This window comes from Melanaphis sacchari, unplaced genomic scaffold (assembly GCF_002803265.2).
Source record: "Melanaphis sacchari strain LSU unplaced genomic scaffold, SCAv2.0 Contig0_pilon_pilon, whole genome shotgun sequence".
Lineage (NCBI taxonomy): Eukaryota > Metazoa > Arthropoda > Insecta > Hemiptera > Aphididae > Melanaphis > Melanaphis sacchari.
The window spans coordinates 18239423-18259609 of NW_020270366.1; the positions used below are offsets into that span (position 1 = coordinate 18239423).

Here is a 20187-nt window from a genome sequence, read left to right on the forward strand (position 1 = left end):
ATATTGCTTATATTATACATAATAAAATTACTTTTGATTATTGTAATTTTTGCATGATCTTTATAATATTGAAAAATATGTTTTTATTCCAAGAATTAAAATTAAAAAACAAAGATAGGTAAGTGGGTAGTGTTCTGCTGAACAAAAATTAGGTGTGGAGTAGGTCACTGTTATAGGTGTGTTAAATGTGAATTCAATGATATATCATTGTATACGATAAACAATCCTGAGCAGAAATGATCTATCAACCTATACGTATCACTTGGTAATATGTTTTTTTCATAAAAATATTAAATTCATTTATTTTACTACTATTATTATTATAGTAGTTTGATTTAATTTTTTTTCAAAAATTTTGTATTTATTTTATCATTAGTATTATTTAACCATTATAATATATATTTATACCAAATCATATTGCTTTATATAAAACACTATTTAATAAAGATAGAGTGTAAATGCCGTAAAACAGTAAAAATAGATTTATAGTATCTATACATGGATAATATTTTAAAATAAATCAAAGATGTTATTAAAAATAGTAAAATTTATAATAATGTAAAACACATAATAGTTTAAATTCTCAGGAATAATGTTTTTAAATTATAACTGTATAATTAACATCATTATTTATTGTTTAAATATGTAGTTTTGTCCAAATTGAAACTTAAAATATGCATAAAAACTTATTGTATTTATAATTTTTTTTAGATTTTATGGTTTCAATATGAATTACTTATGAAGAATTTCGTATTTAATTTTCAAAACTTAGATGAAAGAAAAAGGTTTTTTGACTTTCAAAATACAAAATAATTGGTCTTTTTTTATAATTTACACGAATTTTGTCAAAATTCTAACGTTAAACGCCTATAAAAAAATATTTTGACTTGATATTTTTGGTAACTTTTAATTAATAAATTAATAAGTAATAACTTATTAGAAGCTTTGCATTAAATGTTTATGTAATTCTACTATGAAAATAATTTTCAATTGACATTTATAACAACAAATTGAAAATTTATTATATCTATAAATAGATGAAAAATGATCGAAATACGAAATATTTTTAAAATTGTACCATAGAAATAAAATAATAATATAAATGTTTTGAGAAAATTTTAAGTAAAATCAAAAAAAAATAAAATTGATTTTGTCGAAAATTAAATTTACGTTAGTTTTTCCTCAAATTGTTTGCTTGTTATTCCCGGTGACAAAAATAATAATCAGATATTTTTAAGTTTGACCTCTTTAAAGTATTAGCTAGATTTGATATGATATTCAAATCCAACCTTATTTTTGAAAAAAAAAAACATATGATTGTAAAATCAATATATTCATTGCTCTGCTCAGAATCTAAAAGTCTTACATACATAAAATATTAAAATAGTAAGTTTTAGGACTTTAAAATAAAAATCTGCTTAAAGAATTCAACAAAATATGTACATTATTCATCAATATTTAAAAACAATAATTTGGGGTGTGGTATGTCATTATAATGTGCCTTACCAAACTCGTGGCCATACACGTCGTTGTTGTTTAGAAATCAGGAACATGCTGAGATCCGTATCAGATGAAATATATTTTAAATAATAAAAAAAAATCAGTTACGGTCGTGCTCAGTGTCTCACTTAAATTAAAACCATTAATTTATTTCATTGGCTCTTTGCCCACGCTGATAGTATGCTTCATTCATTACCTAGTCAACAACTTGTGACGCGTCATTGACTAGGTATCATCAATCATCGATAAATGTTTATTTTTTTTAAATATAGCTTGTAAGTTATAATTTTGTAGACATGTAGACGTTAACCGCATTAATGTATGTTTCGATTATTGTTTTTAATGAGTTCAATAAATACATTGTTAGCGAAAATGTAACTTGTATCTTTATTAACAAGTATAACTGTAATGAAAAACTATAATAAGTGAAGGTATAATATTACGCAAGAGAGAAAATATTGCAGTATTAGTATTAATAACGGAAACATAACATAAATAAATTAGTGTATAATTTAAACAGTTCATTTTTATTAATGACGTACCTACTTACATTTTATGATGGTATGTGATTATGATAATAGAGGGAAAGAAAAATTGTTGTAATGATAATCAATAAAAATTCAAATTATAATTAGTTTATAGATTTTTACATCATTAAAAATAGTTAAATTTTATTTAAAAAAAAATAAATGTTATAGGTATAATGCATTATAGTATTCAACTGTAATTATTATACTTGATTAAAATAAATAATTAAAACTTAATAAGCTAAAAATTTAAAAATTTCCACTCTCATTTTCATATATTGATAAATGATACTATTGAAAAAATTATCATGTCATAGGTAGCTCCTCATAGTTATTATTATAATAAATGTATTAGCTTTGCAAGTGCCCGATAGTTTCAAAAAATACTTCATATTGTACATCAATGTGTAATGAAGTAATAAATATTATAAAAAATGTTTATAAATTTATATACTCTACAATTATTATTAGAATAGTCCTGAAAGTTTACGAATCATTTTATATATAGTTAAATTATATTTTTTTTAATTCTGTAAGCTAAATGATTCGAATAAAATTGATTTTAAATACATCGACGTTTTGTTTGATGCTATCGTTAAATATTATAATGATGAAAATTAATAATATAACTTTTGTAATATTGTATATTAGTAGTGTTTTGGCTAGGAAGTATAAGTACATATCTATATTATTACATTTAATTAATTGTTTTCAGTGACTTTAATGCTTGTATAGATATAGCCAAAGCATTATGGTGAATATTATATAGCGATTTGCTTCATAAAATATTACAATCTATTAATTTAATAAGTTATTTTTATACTACGCTTTGACAACATTTTTAAATTGTATACTTACATAATAATTTTTGTAAATTATGTATCTATGTTCTTTATTGTTCTAATCTATGTATAACTGTACTTTGGCCAACAGCCCGTTCTGTTATAAAAACAAATTAAATAAATAAAAATAATATTTTGCTTTTTCTTTCTTACAATTAACTCAAAAAATGTGATTTTTAATTAGCTTAACAACATTGAATTAACACGTCATATTAATGTATTATGTTATTTTAAACAGTTTATATAGATGTATAATACATTTATTTTTCATTATTATTTTAACATCCCATAACATCTTTTAATGAAGAAATCGTTCTTTAATTAATTTACACTATCTTCTGTTCTTATTTATACACAGTGTAGTCTTTTTTTTAAAAATTCATATAGTAAATATAAATCTATTTTGTTATTTATCTCTTTAGTGAACAATATAATTTATAATTTTTAAAATTAATTATCTGTTAATATTACTATCATAAACATTTTATTATAAAATAATACATCATTTGCATTTTAATTTACATTTAAGGTATTCAATTAGTTTGGAAACGGTCATTCGGGTAATTAAACTATTTTTGACTGATAAACGATAATGTTATATAATTATTGAAGTTATTAAATATTCTAAATTCTAAATGTTCAGCAGTGTTATCTATTTTTTTTTTTTTTTTGCTTCGTGTAGGTGTTAACACATGGATACAGTAATAATTAAGAGTTTTCAAATTCATTGAATACCTGATAAATTATGTAAACGACAAACGTTATATAATAATACCATTTTTATCTAAAATTAAATAATTTTATGATATAATATTCAAAAATAAAATAAGAAATTTTTAAATTTTTAAAGATAATGTTAAATTATTTTTATATTTATTTTATTGATGATTTTATTATTTATTACTAATTTTATATGTTAGTTTCTTTTAGTTTTTATGAACTCTAATAATTTTTATAAAAACCTTTTTTTTTTTTTTAACATTTATCGAACTCATATAGTTTATTTTCATTCATGTAATTAAGTGTTATCATATTTTATAAGAATGGAATAACAATTAAATTTGTATTTTCATGAACACTGGATATGTGAGAGCTTAGAGTTAATTGTGACTGACCAATATATACATTTACTTTTAACGGTTTAGAATAGAGATCTAAATAATAGTTATGTGAAACAAAAAATCGATCACGCTGTATTATATTTTTTGCTGATTTGAACGTGCAGGTTCCATGGGATGATAAGTAGAGAATTATAGAGTTTCGCTTACGGATCTCGTGCGACGTCCACGACATGAGCTCAATATGTAATTGCAATGATATGTTCTAATGCAATTTTCGGATCCTTATTTTTATAATTTTATGGTTATTAAAGAAAGATTTCAAAAAGAAATTCTTATGAACTGCGGCGGAAAAAATAATAAAACAAACACTCATATCTATTATACTTACCAGAACTTCATATCTATATTGAACTCAATTATAACATTTTTTACGATTTTTCATTATAAATGGTGGATTATTTTAAAGACATGCTACAAATTTGAGTATACATATTTTGAATATATTAATTCTAAATGTATGTCTGAAATATGTGTAGTAGTTAATAATATCGCCATGGTCATGGCTCGCTAACGTCATTTTCGTGACCAAACTAAATACACACGTACGGACGCAAGTCATCAGGAACCGATTAGATATATTTATACGATATACGATGCTGCTATATACTGGTTTGTCCATTTGAACGGATTTCTAATTTCCGTTCCAGTAAAGGACATCATGATATTTTTATTATTATTGTCTATAAGCACAATAAATCTCCACGGATTAAATATAGGTACAACGTGTAAATTGTTATAAATATATATGCGTGTATGTGTATTGAATGCTGCTGTGTAATGCACGAGAGTATAGGTACCTACAAAACACATTATCGAGTTCAGTACGAAACAATAATAATAATATAGTAGGTATAAAATAGAAAATATATTGTCGTATTACAATGAGTTATTGGAGAACCGTCTATCCAATGGCCACACACACACACATACACACATACACACACATATATATATATTCAATGGATTAATGTTGAAAACGAATAAAAAAAAAAATAATAATAATTTAGAATAATATTTCGTTTTACATCCAACTCGGACGTGTAGGCTCGTCGGCTAGACAAGTCTGTGTATAATATATTTACGTATTATATTATGATACCGTGACCACCGCACGCCCGCGATTTTCACATCTGAAAACGAAAACGATGATTGTGTCGTCGTCGTTATAATAGTACACACGCACGCCAGACCCGACATACATATATTATCAGAAAACGAGACGTCTAAAGCAATGGATATTTTCATTATCGCTACATTGCCGTTTAAACGGAAAATGCAAAAACATATTACGTACCTATTCGTAAAATTTGAGAGAAATTTAATCCGAATATTTGGACGTTATTATATAATTATATCTAGCTCTGCGGTACAATATAAATTTACAAACACGTTCATCCATATCGCGGTCGTATTAAACGTTTAGATTTAACAACCTATCATCTGTAAAGTAAATATTGTATAATACCAATACGAATATATCCACTATAGTTATTGTTACGGATTTTTTTATGCAGTGTAAAATATAGGTTCTTATTACGGATGTATTTCGTAAAGAACCACACGATTTTTATACAAATGCACACCGTTTTTAAATGGATAATGATTTCAAAACATAATTTATGTGGTCGTAAAAGCGGAGAGGTATGCTGAAAAATGAAATCTACAACAATAATTTTTACAGGGGAATACATAATAAAATGTAATATATTAAAATATTATATTGTTGTCGTCATCGAACACATCGATAGGGTTGTAATAAATATAATATAATATCATGTATATTATATAGTACAATACAGATTTTAAGTTATAAAGGCTAATCGAATTTATTCGATTAGAAATAAATAATACAATAATAATAATAATAATAATAATAATAATAATAATTATAATGCTAGTTAATAATATAAATGTTATACCATCCGTCAATAAATAATAACCAATGTCTTCTACATAGAATATGAAGTAGACATTGGATGATGTAGTCGAATAACGTTATATTGTCACTCATCACAGAGGAATCGCGTTGGACGTGGTACTCCGGATGGATTCCTCATACACTGGCATGTATGAGCTGTACGCCATGTTTGATGCGGAAATCGATTCGCCGGGAAGGCTTCGGCGGTAATGTCCACCGCTGCCTCCGTGGGTGATGTACTCGTGGCTGCTGCCCCCTTGATCACTGAACAATTTTTTCAAACCCACGATGGCGGAGAGGGCCAGCGCCAGTTTGGCAATGATCAGTGCCTTGCCGGCCAACAAGGCGAGCACGCCGAAAGCCAGCGGTATGGTCATGCCACCCATCATAAACGGGTACATAAGCAGCGAGTTGTATTTGTTGCTCTTTTTGCGACCTTAATTAATCACGGAGAATAAAATAAAAAGTTAAAAAAAAATCATTAAAAATAATTACATCATATATATATTATTTGCAGGGTTAGCTGTATGTCAAGGTTATTGCACGATTTTTGTTTAGAGAAACAAATCTACCAAATATTTGTATGATACAGTTTTGTCCCGTTGAAAAACGTACTGTGAAAATGTAGTGCAAAGGCGATGTAGTGAATACTCAGCTTATATTTTAATAATTTATTATATTGATAATGTGAAGAATAAAAATTGTATAAGTTCTATATTATCTATTTATAGCGACATTTTATTCGAAATGTGTTATCCCTTGAGTCTAGTTACGATACAATTGATGGCGAATACGCGTCATTCATCGTCAATCGAAACACGTTAGGAAATATGTGTTTATTATGGACTATATGCACATAAAATATATTAGAGCGTCTATATAACATTATGTTTATATCTTTGCCGTCAATTATCACAACAACTTTCAAAGTTTGAAAAATAGGAACTATTAAAAGGTATGAGGACATTGTAAAATTATGATTAAGAATAAGGTTAAAAGGTTTTCGGCGTAACTGTGTGCAAATGAGCGATGAACAATACAGTATAGTCCAGTGGTTCCCAAACTTTTGGTTCACGCGTTTCCAAAAATAAAATAAATCAATCACACCTCCCTTGAATAAATGAAACAAAACATTTTATAAATATATAAGTACTACAATGTACAATACGTATATTCATGTTTATATCGGGTTTCCCTTATTAAATGTTTGTTCCTCTCAATGAAGCCTCGCCTTAGTCTGGGAACCGCTGCAGTACACAATATTGAAAGAGAAAGACCGATATCTGTACAATATACGGGGCTCAACCATACTATACAGACAATCGGTAGATAGATAATGATTGACGTGACTGAGTAAAGGAATAGACGATAGATACGACGACGCGGTGGCAACTTTTAAAAATACAGGTCGAGACGAAAACGCGTAACACCTCTTGTCAGAGGGTGTGTGGACGACAGCTAATGAGAACGTCGATAATGATAAATTTTAATGACATTGTTATATCGGAGGAGCCTGTGGTGTGCTACACAGGCCGTCGAGATGCGTAGGCGTATCGTTTTATTATTATAATCATTTATATGGGTGGCTGCGCTCGGTGATTGTCCGTCAAAAAATCATATCGTCAGATCACATATCATCGTATAAATAAATTAATTATTGTTTTAAAACGACGTTTTTGACGATCGCGACTCCATCCACGATTCGATCTGTGACCCGGTTTCCGCTGTCATCGCATACTGCTGCGGTGTGAATAGATTCACATGTGTGTACGCCACAGGTACGTTGTAATATAATAATAATAATAATAATAATAATTCATTAATGTTAGATTCGACCGATGTGGAAACTATGTCGTGGAGACGTATCCTTATCAATATTTGTTCAGACGTGCGTAAATTAATTTCGGGAGCGAGGTAGGTCATCATTCCGTTTAACATTAGTTAAAATAGTGAAGTCGATTTTATTTTTAAAATAGATACTTATTAACGCATATGATATTTACTGATTTTATTATAGGTAAGATACTACAAAATATACGTATTATCGGGCTTCGATATGTTTTTCATAGACGTCGCTACGAACTAGTAGACGATGGCCTTTGGGAAAATCAAATTATATGTCATACTATGTTTCATAGTATCATTCATACTTTCAATTACTCACCGATATGATATTTATACGCTCGTTTAAACTGTATAACAAAACACTAATGAAATAACTTAGGTCTAAAATTACGAGAATAAATCGAAATGTCATGAAAATCAAAGAATAGGACGAGATCCTTAAAATAAAAAACTTTGAACGAAAAATCAACAGTACAATATCAAGCATGATTCAATTTTCAACCCTAAATTAATGAATATAATGAATATCACATTCTGCACAATTAAGAGTTTTCGCGAAGTCGATGAGTTTTAAACGTCGACGTAAAAAACAGTGGGTGGAAAATTTGATCAAAATTACAGCCAACCTGCAATCACCAAGCATGCTCGTGCGGAGAATTTAATATAATATAGTTTCATTGATTCGTATAATATGTGTTGTATACCATAACAATAATATGATAATATAAAGGTATTATAGTAAAATACTAAATTGTTACTATTGTTATCACAATATTGATGTCACCTAGTCGATTATAAAGTAAAGGAAATATACGGACCGATATGAGCACGCACAATAATGAACTAGGTGCATTGATAATAATAATAATATATCGATTGATCGTTACATGGTATGCAGCGGCAGATGATAATAATATTATTTTATATACACTCTAAGTAATGTTGCTTGGGAATTTTGTACTGACGGTAAAAAAGTGAAAAATAAATACGACTGCCGTACTTGAATAAAAAATCAATCATATAAATTGCGTCTGATCGTTTGGTTGATGATAAAAAGTTTTTAAAAAAGATAACGTTTTTAGACTTTCATCAAAAATTTCGTTGGAAAAAAAATTAACGTAAAAGATATAATGATAATAATATGATAATATGTTGGAAAACATTTCGTTGACACACGTCAACTGAGATCACATTTTTCAGCTGTAGCAAAAGCGATTCACTATATAATACTATATATACTTGGCGATCAATTTCGTGTTCGGTTTTTATCGTTTTTAGACTTTTGATCGACTTTTAATAAATTTAGATTCTACAGGCGTATGTTATACGACCACCATGTGTTTGGAGTCTTAAAACTTTACATTAAAATATGATATTTACTTTTATTTTTTCATTAAATAATAAAACAATATAATATTATCAACACTCTAGAAATCAATTTATCTAAAATTTTTTAGTAAGTTTAAAAATGTACATATATTATATACTAGTGGCCCCGAGACTCACAACTTGCTCAATACTACTCTAATTCCTTGTAAATTATTTACTATAGACTTGAAAGGGATTTGCATGGTTTATCACTAATTATGATTTATACTGATTTTTCAAAACTATAATAAATTCATGTTTATTGCAGATTCAGATCTAAAATTAACATACTATACATTGATTGTAAGTCTGTAACTATAATAATATAATGAATTTAATTTTTAAACGGATCTTAATTATTTTTACTTTTTTTCTATTGATTACTTTTGATTAGACATAGAAATATTAAATATTAAATCAGTATGATTTTAGTTAAAAATTAATTTATATTTTATGTATAATTGGATATTACATCAATGCGTATTTTACGTGAGATGGATTTAAAAGAATATTTATTTATTTTTTAAATTGCCATTTTTATTATTTATATTTATTTAAAATTGTAAAAAATATCAAGTTTTTTATTCGTATTTAGTTATACTATTAGGGGATAATAGTTTTCAAACATTTTAACTTATGTTTATATAATATTATACAAACATACTTCTAAAAAAAAAATGCTATGATAAAAAACAATTTATTCTATAAAACTGATTAAAATAAACTAAATACATGTCTAGTGGTTTAGATGAATTTTAATTTAAATCGTGTTTTGTTTAAAAAAAAAATGTTAGTTAAAATATTTAACTAAATATTTTACTTGATAAAATTTTTTAATTACAGTAAGATTTTAGTGTATAAAACTATCGAAGCATTATTAATTATTATAAAATATTGTCGATACATTTTTGATGCAGATTCCTTAAACAATGAAAATGTCATATTTGGTAAATCAAGATCAGAATAAAATTTACATAGTAATATATTATCGTTTATGAACGCGAATAGTTTTCACTGATAATATTACCATACTATACTCAGGTATAAATATCACGCATCAAATTAAGCCACAAAAAAAAAAACCTACGAAATTTATTCGTATAAAACGTTATTATAATAATAATTTTATATCCTTCATCTATAATTTATAAAATCCGATAGAAATATAGGTGGAATATCAGTGACTACGTTTACGTTTAATAATAGTTACTAGGCTTACCATCGGCCATTTCTCTAGATTCGTTGTCGAGAAGTTTGAATTGAAGACTGCGGCTTTTGAAAAAGTTTACAATTTTATTTATGACCAGCGTATCCAGACTGGCAGTCTCATCATCACCAGCAGACCTGGCTGAAGATATGTCATCGGCAACGTCATTTAGAGCAACAGCCGGATCTTTGACCAATCGAACGCCATCGAACAATTCCATTTCTGGTTGTTCGTTAATCCGGTCGAGGGCTGTCAATATCTTGTGTTTGAGACACGGTCCGAACTGCGAGCAAATACGATTACGTTCGTATTATTATTGTACTACAGCGGCATTAGTGGAAACGAAACTAAATGTCATTTACCGACACCGAAGTGGACTGTCGACTTACCTGTGCCTTTGAACAGTCTTGAAACACCTTGAACACCACCTTAAAGTCTCCGAGACCAGTATCGATTTTACGAGCTTCAGGCTGTTGAGCCGCTACTAACGAGGATGAGATCGCCACCGCGAGTACGACTTTTACGAAAAATCTCGACATTGCTGATAATTTTATGTTTGATCAATCGAATTTATGACGACAATATGACGAGTATCGGTTATGGCACAACGGACGAAAACTATGGCGACGACGATGATCGTAAAACTACACGGCTGCGATGGTATAGCAGAGCGCACGAGGTTTTTCCATGAATTGCCCTGCACAGACGTTCCTTAGGATTTTTATATGGCGCCCCACTCGCCCCACCAGATTTTATTTTCACTGACTATTTTCAGCCGATAGCCCTACACAACCGCTCAAACACTCGCACACGTAGACAACACATCCGGATAACTTCCCGTTGAACATAATTACACTACGTTGTCCCACCAAGAGAAGACGTCGACGACGCGATAATAATAATTTTTCGCGCCGCCCATCATCGTCGTCATCCATTGTCATCGTCAAACGATAAATGGAGCTTGACCGATATATATGTGTGTGTATGTGTGTACACGTGTGTGAGAGAGAAGGAGAAAATAATATATATTATATATATATATTGTCTGTTTGTCTTGTGTGTATGCAATCCCGAGGGGGCCATGTATGACGAGCACTCGCCGCCGGCCATTTTCGCACTTAAGTAGTCACAAAAATACCGTGTGAATGGTTTTTGGGCGTTTGCTATGAAATTTTTCCATTTCACTCTATTTCTATTTTCATTTTTCGCATCGAGTTACATATGTATGTGTCTAAACGATGTCATTATCATATTCGAATATCGTTTCGCTGATTATTGTTAAATCGATTTTCTCGTATGTGTGTACGTTCGTGAAACTAAAAAGATAACGACAACGATAGCAATTATTTTACGATGGTGAAAATATTATATTATTATTATCTTCATTTATGTTCACGATAAAATACACTAATATATTATTATATTATATGTGTAGCAATGCACCGTAATATATGTTGGATGGCAATTTCATCGTTCTCTGAATTACTCTCATAACTGTAGTTAAGAACTCTATGAAAAGTACATATTATTATCCAACTAAATACATTAACTGTTAAAACTAATGTTAAAAGCTTTTAGCGTGAATTAGTGCTTTGATGAGCACTTGATCAACATGAAGGAACATTTCTTGGAGACTTTAATGCAAGAGAAAGTATCTTCCATGTAAAAAAAAATTAATTCTCATACGTACCTAAAATAGGTACACTATGTATTATTCTTTTTAAAGTCTAAGGAGACTTTACCTTAACAGTTACTCGGTGAAAGAACAAAATCACAAACTTTCCTGTTTACTCAGTACTTATTTTCTACATGTATATAAATTGTTATTCATGTTCAAATAATACTATACAATGATTATTTATCATTTATTTTTTTCAATATTTTCATTGATTTTTAAGATTAAAATCATATATTATTTTTATTAATTTAAACCTTATATTCAAAATAGATAGTCAAATTCGGGGTGTCGAAGTACCTAAATTGTTCTATACAATACAAAATTTCATATTTAATTAATATTTACATAAACATTAATATTAAACATAACATCAAGTACAAAAGTATTAAATTCAATCTATTTATAGATTAATACTTTAATTTATTATACTATAGTATATATTTCTTACATAACATAACAACTGTATTTTACTGATTCTGGGTTAAATAATCAATTTTTTCGTTTATTATAAAAAATAATTTTCAAATTACGTTTGTTTATGTTTTATTATTTTGAATTGATATGCATAATATAGTGTTTGAATATTGAAAAACTTATTTATGCGTTTATATAATGATGTATCTAGTACATCAAAATGGAATAAATAAAAGTATAACATTATCACTTATTATTTTGTACATTATATTGACTAATATATTTGCTCAAAATAATTTTTTATACATTTATTTTTGTTATACATGAACTCAAAACATTAAATTAGATTGTTTAGAGTATCGTTACATAATGTAAATTCATTAAATTAATTTTAAGCCCTATATAATTGATGCATTCGTATACTTTCACGATATTAGGATTAAAAGAAAAAAAAAGAAGAACGATAACTTGAAATTTTTTTGCACATATTTGAATAATATTGTACATACTAAATACATCGCAATACTATTATCAATACCTGCTCATACTATTTAAGCTGCAGTTATATTTCAATACTTACAACGTCGTTTAAAATAGTATATAATATACTGTACGATGCATATTTTAATAAATATTATAAGTCGGCCATTTACATTTGGGCGACGTTCGAGAAAAAGGAAAATTTGAATTAATGATCTATCGTACTCTAACAATACCGTGTGTAAGCCACGAAAGAATTTTGTCATATTTGATTTTTCGACAATATTCAGCCATCTACACGAATACTCTATGTAATAGCAACATATTATTACTATCACAATGAAATTGAATTATGTCGGAGGTTACGTTTTATTTTAAGAAAATCAGTTCGTCCTATTCAAAGTCTTCCCAAGTCGTTAAGTTTTCTCAAGTTAGAAAATACCTTCGATATATCTACACATGTTTATAATATCCGCGTCGGATATTATTTTTACCTAGTTACCTGTCTATGCTCACATACTAACAGCAGCTATAGGTTTGTTTTCATAAGCAAATTATATTCAATTATGCGTACCAGAAAAATATTCGTCGTTCATTGTGTTCAGTGTCCGGGCGTGCGGCTACCGGCAACAATGCATGCGCCAGTCCTAATTAAGCAAAATATGATTCCCCGTAGCGATGTTCACCTTTATAATTAAATTGTGTGCAAAAACAAACAATATCATTTCACAAAACACTGGATAATTATGTGTAGTTATATTCTTCAGGGTGTCGGAATAAGGTCACAAGAAATTGGAACTAACGCATAGGCTTACATTATAATATCGTATACGCATTATACCTATAAAAATGTTATACACCATGTACTTTATAATATTTGCATGCACACGAAACAAAAAGTCTGTAATAATTGAATTAGTGACGCCGGTGTACTATATACCGTACATACAAATTATACCTGATTTGAATTAAACACTTTCGATGGAACTATTCTGCCCACAGTCATATAATTGCTATTGTAATTAATATCGTCTAAAATTGAAATAAAAATTTAACGTTTCACACGGTAAGCACAGTTTCTGTTTCATTGCGATTACATTATATAAGAAAATATTAAAAAATGCCCGTTAAAAATATAAATACTGTTAATTGTTTCCGTCTGGTAAAATTTAAAAACTTGGAAACTCGTTTCTGCTATGTAGGATTTCAATTTTAGCTCATAATTTAATTATACAATAACAATATACTCATAATTTTAATTCACACGATAAAACAATTCTATAATCTAAGAAAACTAATGGTCCAACATCTATTTTTAAGGTTAATTCATGTTATAATATAATATTTATATTATTAGTAATATTCTCTGAATTTGATATATTTAAATAATAGTGTTCAAAATCAACGCGTCATATTATTATGATTTATAAGTCCATATCTTAAAATAATGCATCATATACCAACATCAATGTAAGTACAATACAAGATTCAAAATCATGTGAAAAGAACTATTTAGTTTTAGTTTTAACTATTTATTTATGTGTTCTTTTTAATCACACCAAAATTCAGCAAAATACTCAGATGTCTAAAGACTAGAAATTTTATTTCTTTGTAAAACAGTATAATAGCGGTAATATTATACTTATATAATATGGTCTAAAAATAATTTTCGAACGCAGCGTTCATTAGTAGCATTTGACTTCCATAATATATGACATATCTAATTATAATATATATATATGTTGTAGACCATACGGATAATTAGTTTTTTTTTTCAAAAAGACTAGACTTTTTGCAATGGGGTGCCTGTTTGCGAACTATTTATTATTTTTCAAAACAGCTTGCTATTTTTCAGGCTCGTTGCATACAAACTAACAGCAGTTAGGTCTTTTAAGAATTATAATCATTTTATGGTAATAATTATTTGACCATACTAGTTTTATTTTATATTACTAACCATATACGAGTATGTAACATGTTAACTGAATTATTATATTATTGTATTATAGGCACATTATTTTATTTTTGTCTATAGTCTGATAGTACACGAACTACTTTTGGAATATTGACTGCAGAAAAAAATGATATAGAAATAGCGATAAGAAATTAGCTATAACTGAAGTTAGCAGTTATATTTTAGTCAATATTTCAAAGGTAAATTGTGGACCATTAGACATTCAAAATATAATATTAACAAAATTGTAGAAAAAAAAATTAATGTACTTATAATACAATAACATAATAGTTCAGTTTACATGTTACATAATATAGTTAGTAATATAAAATAAAACTAGTAATGCAATAGTCAAATTATTATTACTATAAAATGATTGTAATTCTTAAAAGGCTTAATTGTCGTTAGTATGTATGCAATGAGCCTGAAAAACAGCAGGTTGTTTGGAAAAATAATACATAGTTTGCAAACAGGCTACCCCATTGTCAAGAGCCTAGTCTTTTCGCAAAAAAACTAATTATCCATATGGCCTACGACATATATATATTAATATATTATAGAGATCATACTTGCGTGATCAAGCTATCTATGCTCCTGTGTGTATCCAAACAAATATTATTATTATAACATACATACATACATACTATGCACATACGTAAGTTTTACAGAAAAAACGATCAACAGCGTCGACAAAATTCATGGATTCATGATTTATATATATGTGTGTGTATGTATATAAAAAATTTTGTGATAATAAAATTCAGATTACAGATCAACAATAATTACTAGTGATCACTGAGCTGTGCAAAAGGCAGTCGACCACAAATGAATACGGACATGTAGTCGATGGTCGCATATTTATAGTATTACAACTATATCGTCAAGTTCTTAACTTTATGCATTCACTCAGTATTTATTTATGTTTGTCTTCATACAGAAGTCATCATGAAATTTAAAATACGATGAATTCCGACGGATGATTTTAAAATAAATATGTATAATTAATAGTACGCGCGTGTCTATCCACTCTTTTCCAGACCAATGATATCACGGTGACTATCTTGAGATCAGTTTCACATGTGATTGTTTTGTACTCTGTTTAATTTTTAAAGTATACACAACAAAGTGAAATAATTAAATAATATTTATACAAAGAGTAAGAGAATTAAAAATATACTTTACAGCCGTGAAAAAATATTAGATATTCACTAAAACATCAACTTAAAACTTTTAAAATAATACTACTATAGAACAACCGCTCTGAAGATTATTATAGTGATTATTTATGCGAAATTATCGATACCGATATACGTATATTTATTAAATATCTAAAACATGTGTATACATATTGTAACCATAATAATATGTGATATTATAAATGACCTAAATATTGGTTTGATAATTAAATTATAATATAATACAAAAATGACCGTAGGGAATTTCTCACGATATCTATTGGAACTCGCACATAAAAGAACAAATTATTAGGCCTGGTTATGGCAAACATTTTTTGGAATATTATATTTATCACGTTAATGGTACATTCAATATTATTCTTTTGCACTTGGGGATTACATTTAGAAACTTATTGATTATTGTCCAATCAACTTAACTTATGTTTTTTAATCAAAAATCAAAAAAAAAATATATATATATATATTGAGTAAATCAATTATTTTAGACCAATTTGAATTGATTGTCAATTTGGTCCGAAAATCATATCGTTCAATTTTGTAATAAGACATTATCGAATTTAAAACACTATAGAGTTTCTAGTATTCCAATAATTATTACGATTGAAAGTCAGGAATTTTTGAATTCGTAAACACTGTTAATAGTGATACATGAGTTTTAATGACAATATAGTATGAATTTGAACACTGATTTTAATCATAACTGAAAAAAAATCTTGATAGTACTGTACATGATATAAAGTTGGCGTTTTAATACATCACGATCATAAATAATTGTATAAAACAGATCAATTAATATTTTTTCTTGAAATTTTCGTTTTCATATTACATTTAATATTATCTAGTATCTACACTAATTTAGTTTTCATTGATACAAGTCTACACTATGTGTGATGTGATTAATTAACCGCGAAAATGACACGTTTTAGTGTCGGAGCTGGTGAAAATATTTATGGTACATGTGTGGCGTGTTTAGTTAAAATACAAGCAATGAACGAAAACAGAATGTCAAATTCATTTTCTATATCACGTCATTTTCTGTTCGCGCGAAGACAAAGAATAGTCCCTTATAATAATTCGATTATAATAATAATAATAGTATGAATTGTCACATATTTGAATAGACCGTATAAAACCATTTGCCGATCAAATATTATATTATGCTCATTATATCAGTGTACGTCTTCTCCATGTCAATGATAGCATAATATAACACGTTTAGATACATTATGTTTGTAATTGCAAAAACGTATACTACAAAGTAATAGCCGTGGTCTGTATTGTACCGTTGCATTGGGACAGTAAAATATGTATAATATACCTGCTATAAAAGAAAACCGTCATGTGCTAATCAAATTTGATAGAAAATTCATTCTATGTGTGAAACATTTACTGACTTATGCACGGATAGTAGCCAAACGAGAATAATTGATTGAATGAGAAAATTGATTATTATTTAATTAAAACTACATTTCACTAAGTACTCTGGGATTTGAGAGTTAACGATCACCACAATTTATAGACAAAGTTATTCAACGTATGTTACATATTTGTGCTTTAATAAAAACTTTACGGTATAATATAAATAACGTGTGAGTTGTATCGATAATTTCTATAAACAATAGATTTAAAAAAACCACATAATTTATGGTTTTGTTAGAAAGATTCTATTATGTTATGTCAAGATGGATTATTGGTTTAAGGATTATTTTATTGTTACTTTAATCAATAGTGGGATGTTTCAATTTTCTTCAATTAATGTTTATTTGATTATTATAAAATAACTAAAATCGAGCGCTGTAATACTATAACAGAGCCATTGAGTTGAAATTTTCATAATTTAAAAATCAAAAAATTATCGCTGTGCACAAGTTCTAAAAGTTATACTCAATATCAATTTAGGTTTAACATAATTACAAATGTTTCAAGACTGGAACAATGTCACAGTGATTCAGGTGTCATGTCAGCCACTCATTTTGTTTCGCTTTTCTTTAGTTGTTACATAGTTTCATTCAAGTTATAATATAGCTAGGTTTACTTTTGTGGATATGTTGAACACGTGTTGTCTATCTAAAAGTGATCAATTATCGTATTTTTAAATTGATTTTTGATGGGGCTCAACAATGTGATTTTTCTGTAATTTAATTATCATTTTTGCAGCTCTCGTAAATTTATGATTTGTATTATGTATTATTAATATATTAGAACTTAAAGTACTTTATAGTATTTAAAGTACTTGATACATATTAAATACATTTGTGCGACAAGTATGCAGAATATTTTCAAAACTTTATGGACGAAAAAGTTAATACTTTATTACTATACTGTACAAAATAAACAATATTGAACATTTTACTAGTTCCAAGGAAGCTCAATTAATGTTTTTATCATATATTCTTATTGACTTCATAAATAATTAATAACATAAAACATTTTATGTTTTTAATTTTAATTTTACAATCATGTTTAAAACAATTTTCAGTATATTCTCAATATTAATCTTGTATTTCTATTATAGAAATACCATATATATGATGAAAATAATATTATGTATTATTAGACATAATACTAAAATATAATTTCATCTTTTTAAGATCTATGATAATAGGCAAATCCACCAAGGGTAATACAAAATATATAATATTATAAAAATGTACACATACATCATAATATACATAAGACTAATGCATTAATGAACGAATTATTAAATCAAAATATTATATTTTATCGTCATTTATCACAGAGACAGTATATGATTTTTCGTTCGTGATAGCTTGTGATAGTTAATGTAATTTATTTCTTCTTATGGAACTTATAAAGTTATTTTAATTTCTAGTACATTGCTCACAATAATATTAAATCATGAGTTGGTTGGTTGAAGTTAGAATAGAATTGATTTTATCTATAGGTGTTCACTCTAAGGTTGGAAAGACTCTTCTCTTTTATTATTATTAATAACTATCGGATTATTACACATGGAGATTTTAATTCTCTATGACTATGTGTTTTTAATACGGTGTTACTATTAATTATTTACCACGATGTAATTATAAAAAGTATACCGATTGACGAATGACTTTATTATAATTTTAAGTTAAGTACACATTTTTTCACATTGTGTTAACTAAATATTATTTTATTATTTATAATATATCTCTAGTATTTCAGATCGATAAATATATATTATAATAATATTAATATTTTATTAATATTTATAATACATATTTTAAATTCAAATAATCAATATTTTTGTGTTCTTATAATTCAGATTGAAATTTAAAAATACATTGTCATTATAATTTGTAATTAATTGGTTCTGAAGAATTTTAATATCATTATTGAAAAAAATATGAAAACTGATACTCAATACACTTAAGTAAAATAAAAAATTCAACTTATTGAATCAAATGTATATACTAATCTATAGCATCATATTTCTCTTAACACTAACGGATTTCTACAGTTAACTAACTTTTGTCGTTTAACTCACATATAGAAAGCCATCATATTATGAAGCTAATCATTTTGAAATATTGTTTTCATTTGCTTTTTTCCCTGATAATGTTTACTTTTACTTTTAACCAGAGAATCTTTTCATTTAACATCATCACAATATGTCCCAGAAGACGACACAAAACATGTTCCGGTCCGTCACCATTATTCATGTGTTCGGCTGTTTATATTTTGATTTGTTACATTCTCAAGGTACTATTACTTATGCATTCAAAACGTGTTTCCGCGTTCATAAACAATGCCATTATTTAATAGAAATTATCCATAGAAAAGTGAAATAATAAATACATTTTTTTATTGTAATTGTAAGTATTATTCAGTTTTCCGTCATCCTTTAAATAATAGTGAAACGGACAAAAAAAATCAACGTCTACAATTTAAATATTTTATCGCAGCTATTATTACGAAATTTTTACACAGTTAAATTCTATTATTAAATAATTTTGGATTTCCGCTTTAGGCTTAGACTCTCCGCACCAGTAAATAAATGAATAACATTTTTATCATAAATGAAATAAATTCCATTTTTTCTTTTATTGTGATCATTATAGGTATTCTAATAAATTAAAATTAATTAAAATAAAATATAACATATTAATATTTATGCATTTAATAATATTTATGCAA

The 20187-nt window shown here is 27.2% G+C and overlaps 1 protein-coding gene across 1 annotated transcript; it reads right to left on the bottom strand.

Annotated features, from left to right (window-relative positions):
* Nucleotides 1-5759: 5759 nt before the first annotated feature.
* LOC112593084 lies at nucleotides 5760-11034 on the bottom strand. Its single transcript, XM_025337346.1, has 3 exons — nucleotides 10718-11034; nucleotides 10341-10611; nucleotides 5760-6344 (listed from the first exon to the last, which is right to left on the bottom strand). Exons 1-3 carry the CDS (start codon nucleotides 10865-10867, stop codon nucleotides 6001-6003), a joined length of 765 nt encoding a protein of 254 aa, XP_025193131.1. The 5' UTR covers nucleotides 10868-11034; the 3' UTR covers nucleotides 5760-6000.
* Between the last annotated feature and the right edge of the window lie 9153 nt (nucleotides 11035-20187).

Coding starts and splice junctions, on each gene's coding strand:
- LOC112593084 (XM_025337346.1), bottom strand. CDS start 10,867: ATGTCGAGATTTTTCGTAAAAGTCGTACTCGCGGTGGCGATCTCATCC. Junction 10,612..10,717: donor AAGACTGTTCAAAGGCACAG/GTAAGTCGACAG, acceptor ATTTGCTCGCAG/TTCGGACCGTGTCTCAAACA. Junction 6,345..10,340: donor ATCTAGAGAAATGGCCGATG/GTAAGCCTAGTA, acceptor TGATTAATTAAG/GTCGCAAAAAGAGCAACAAA.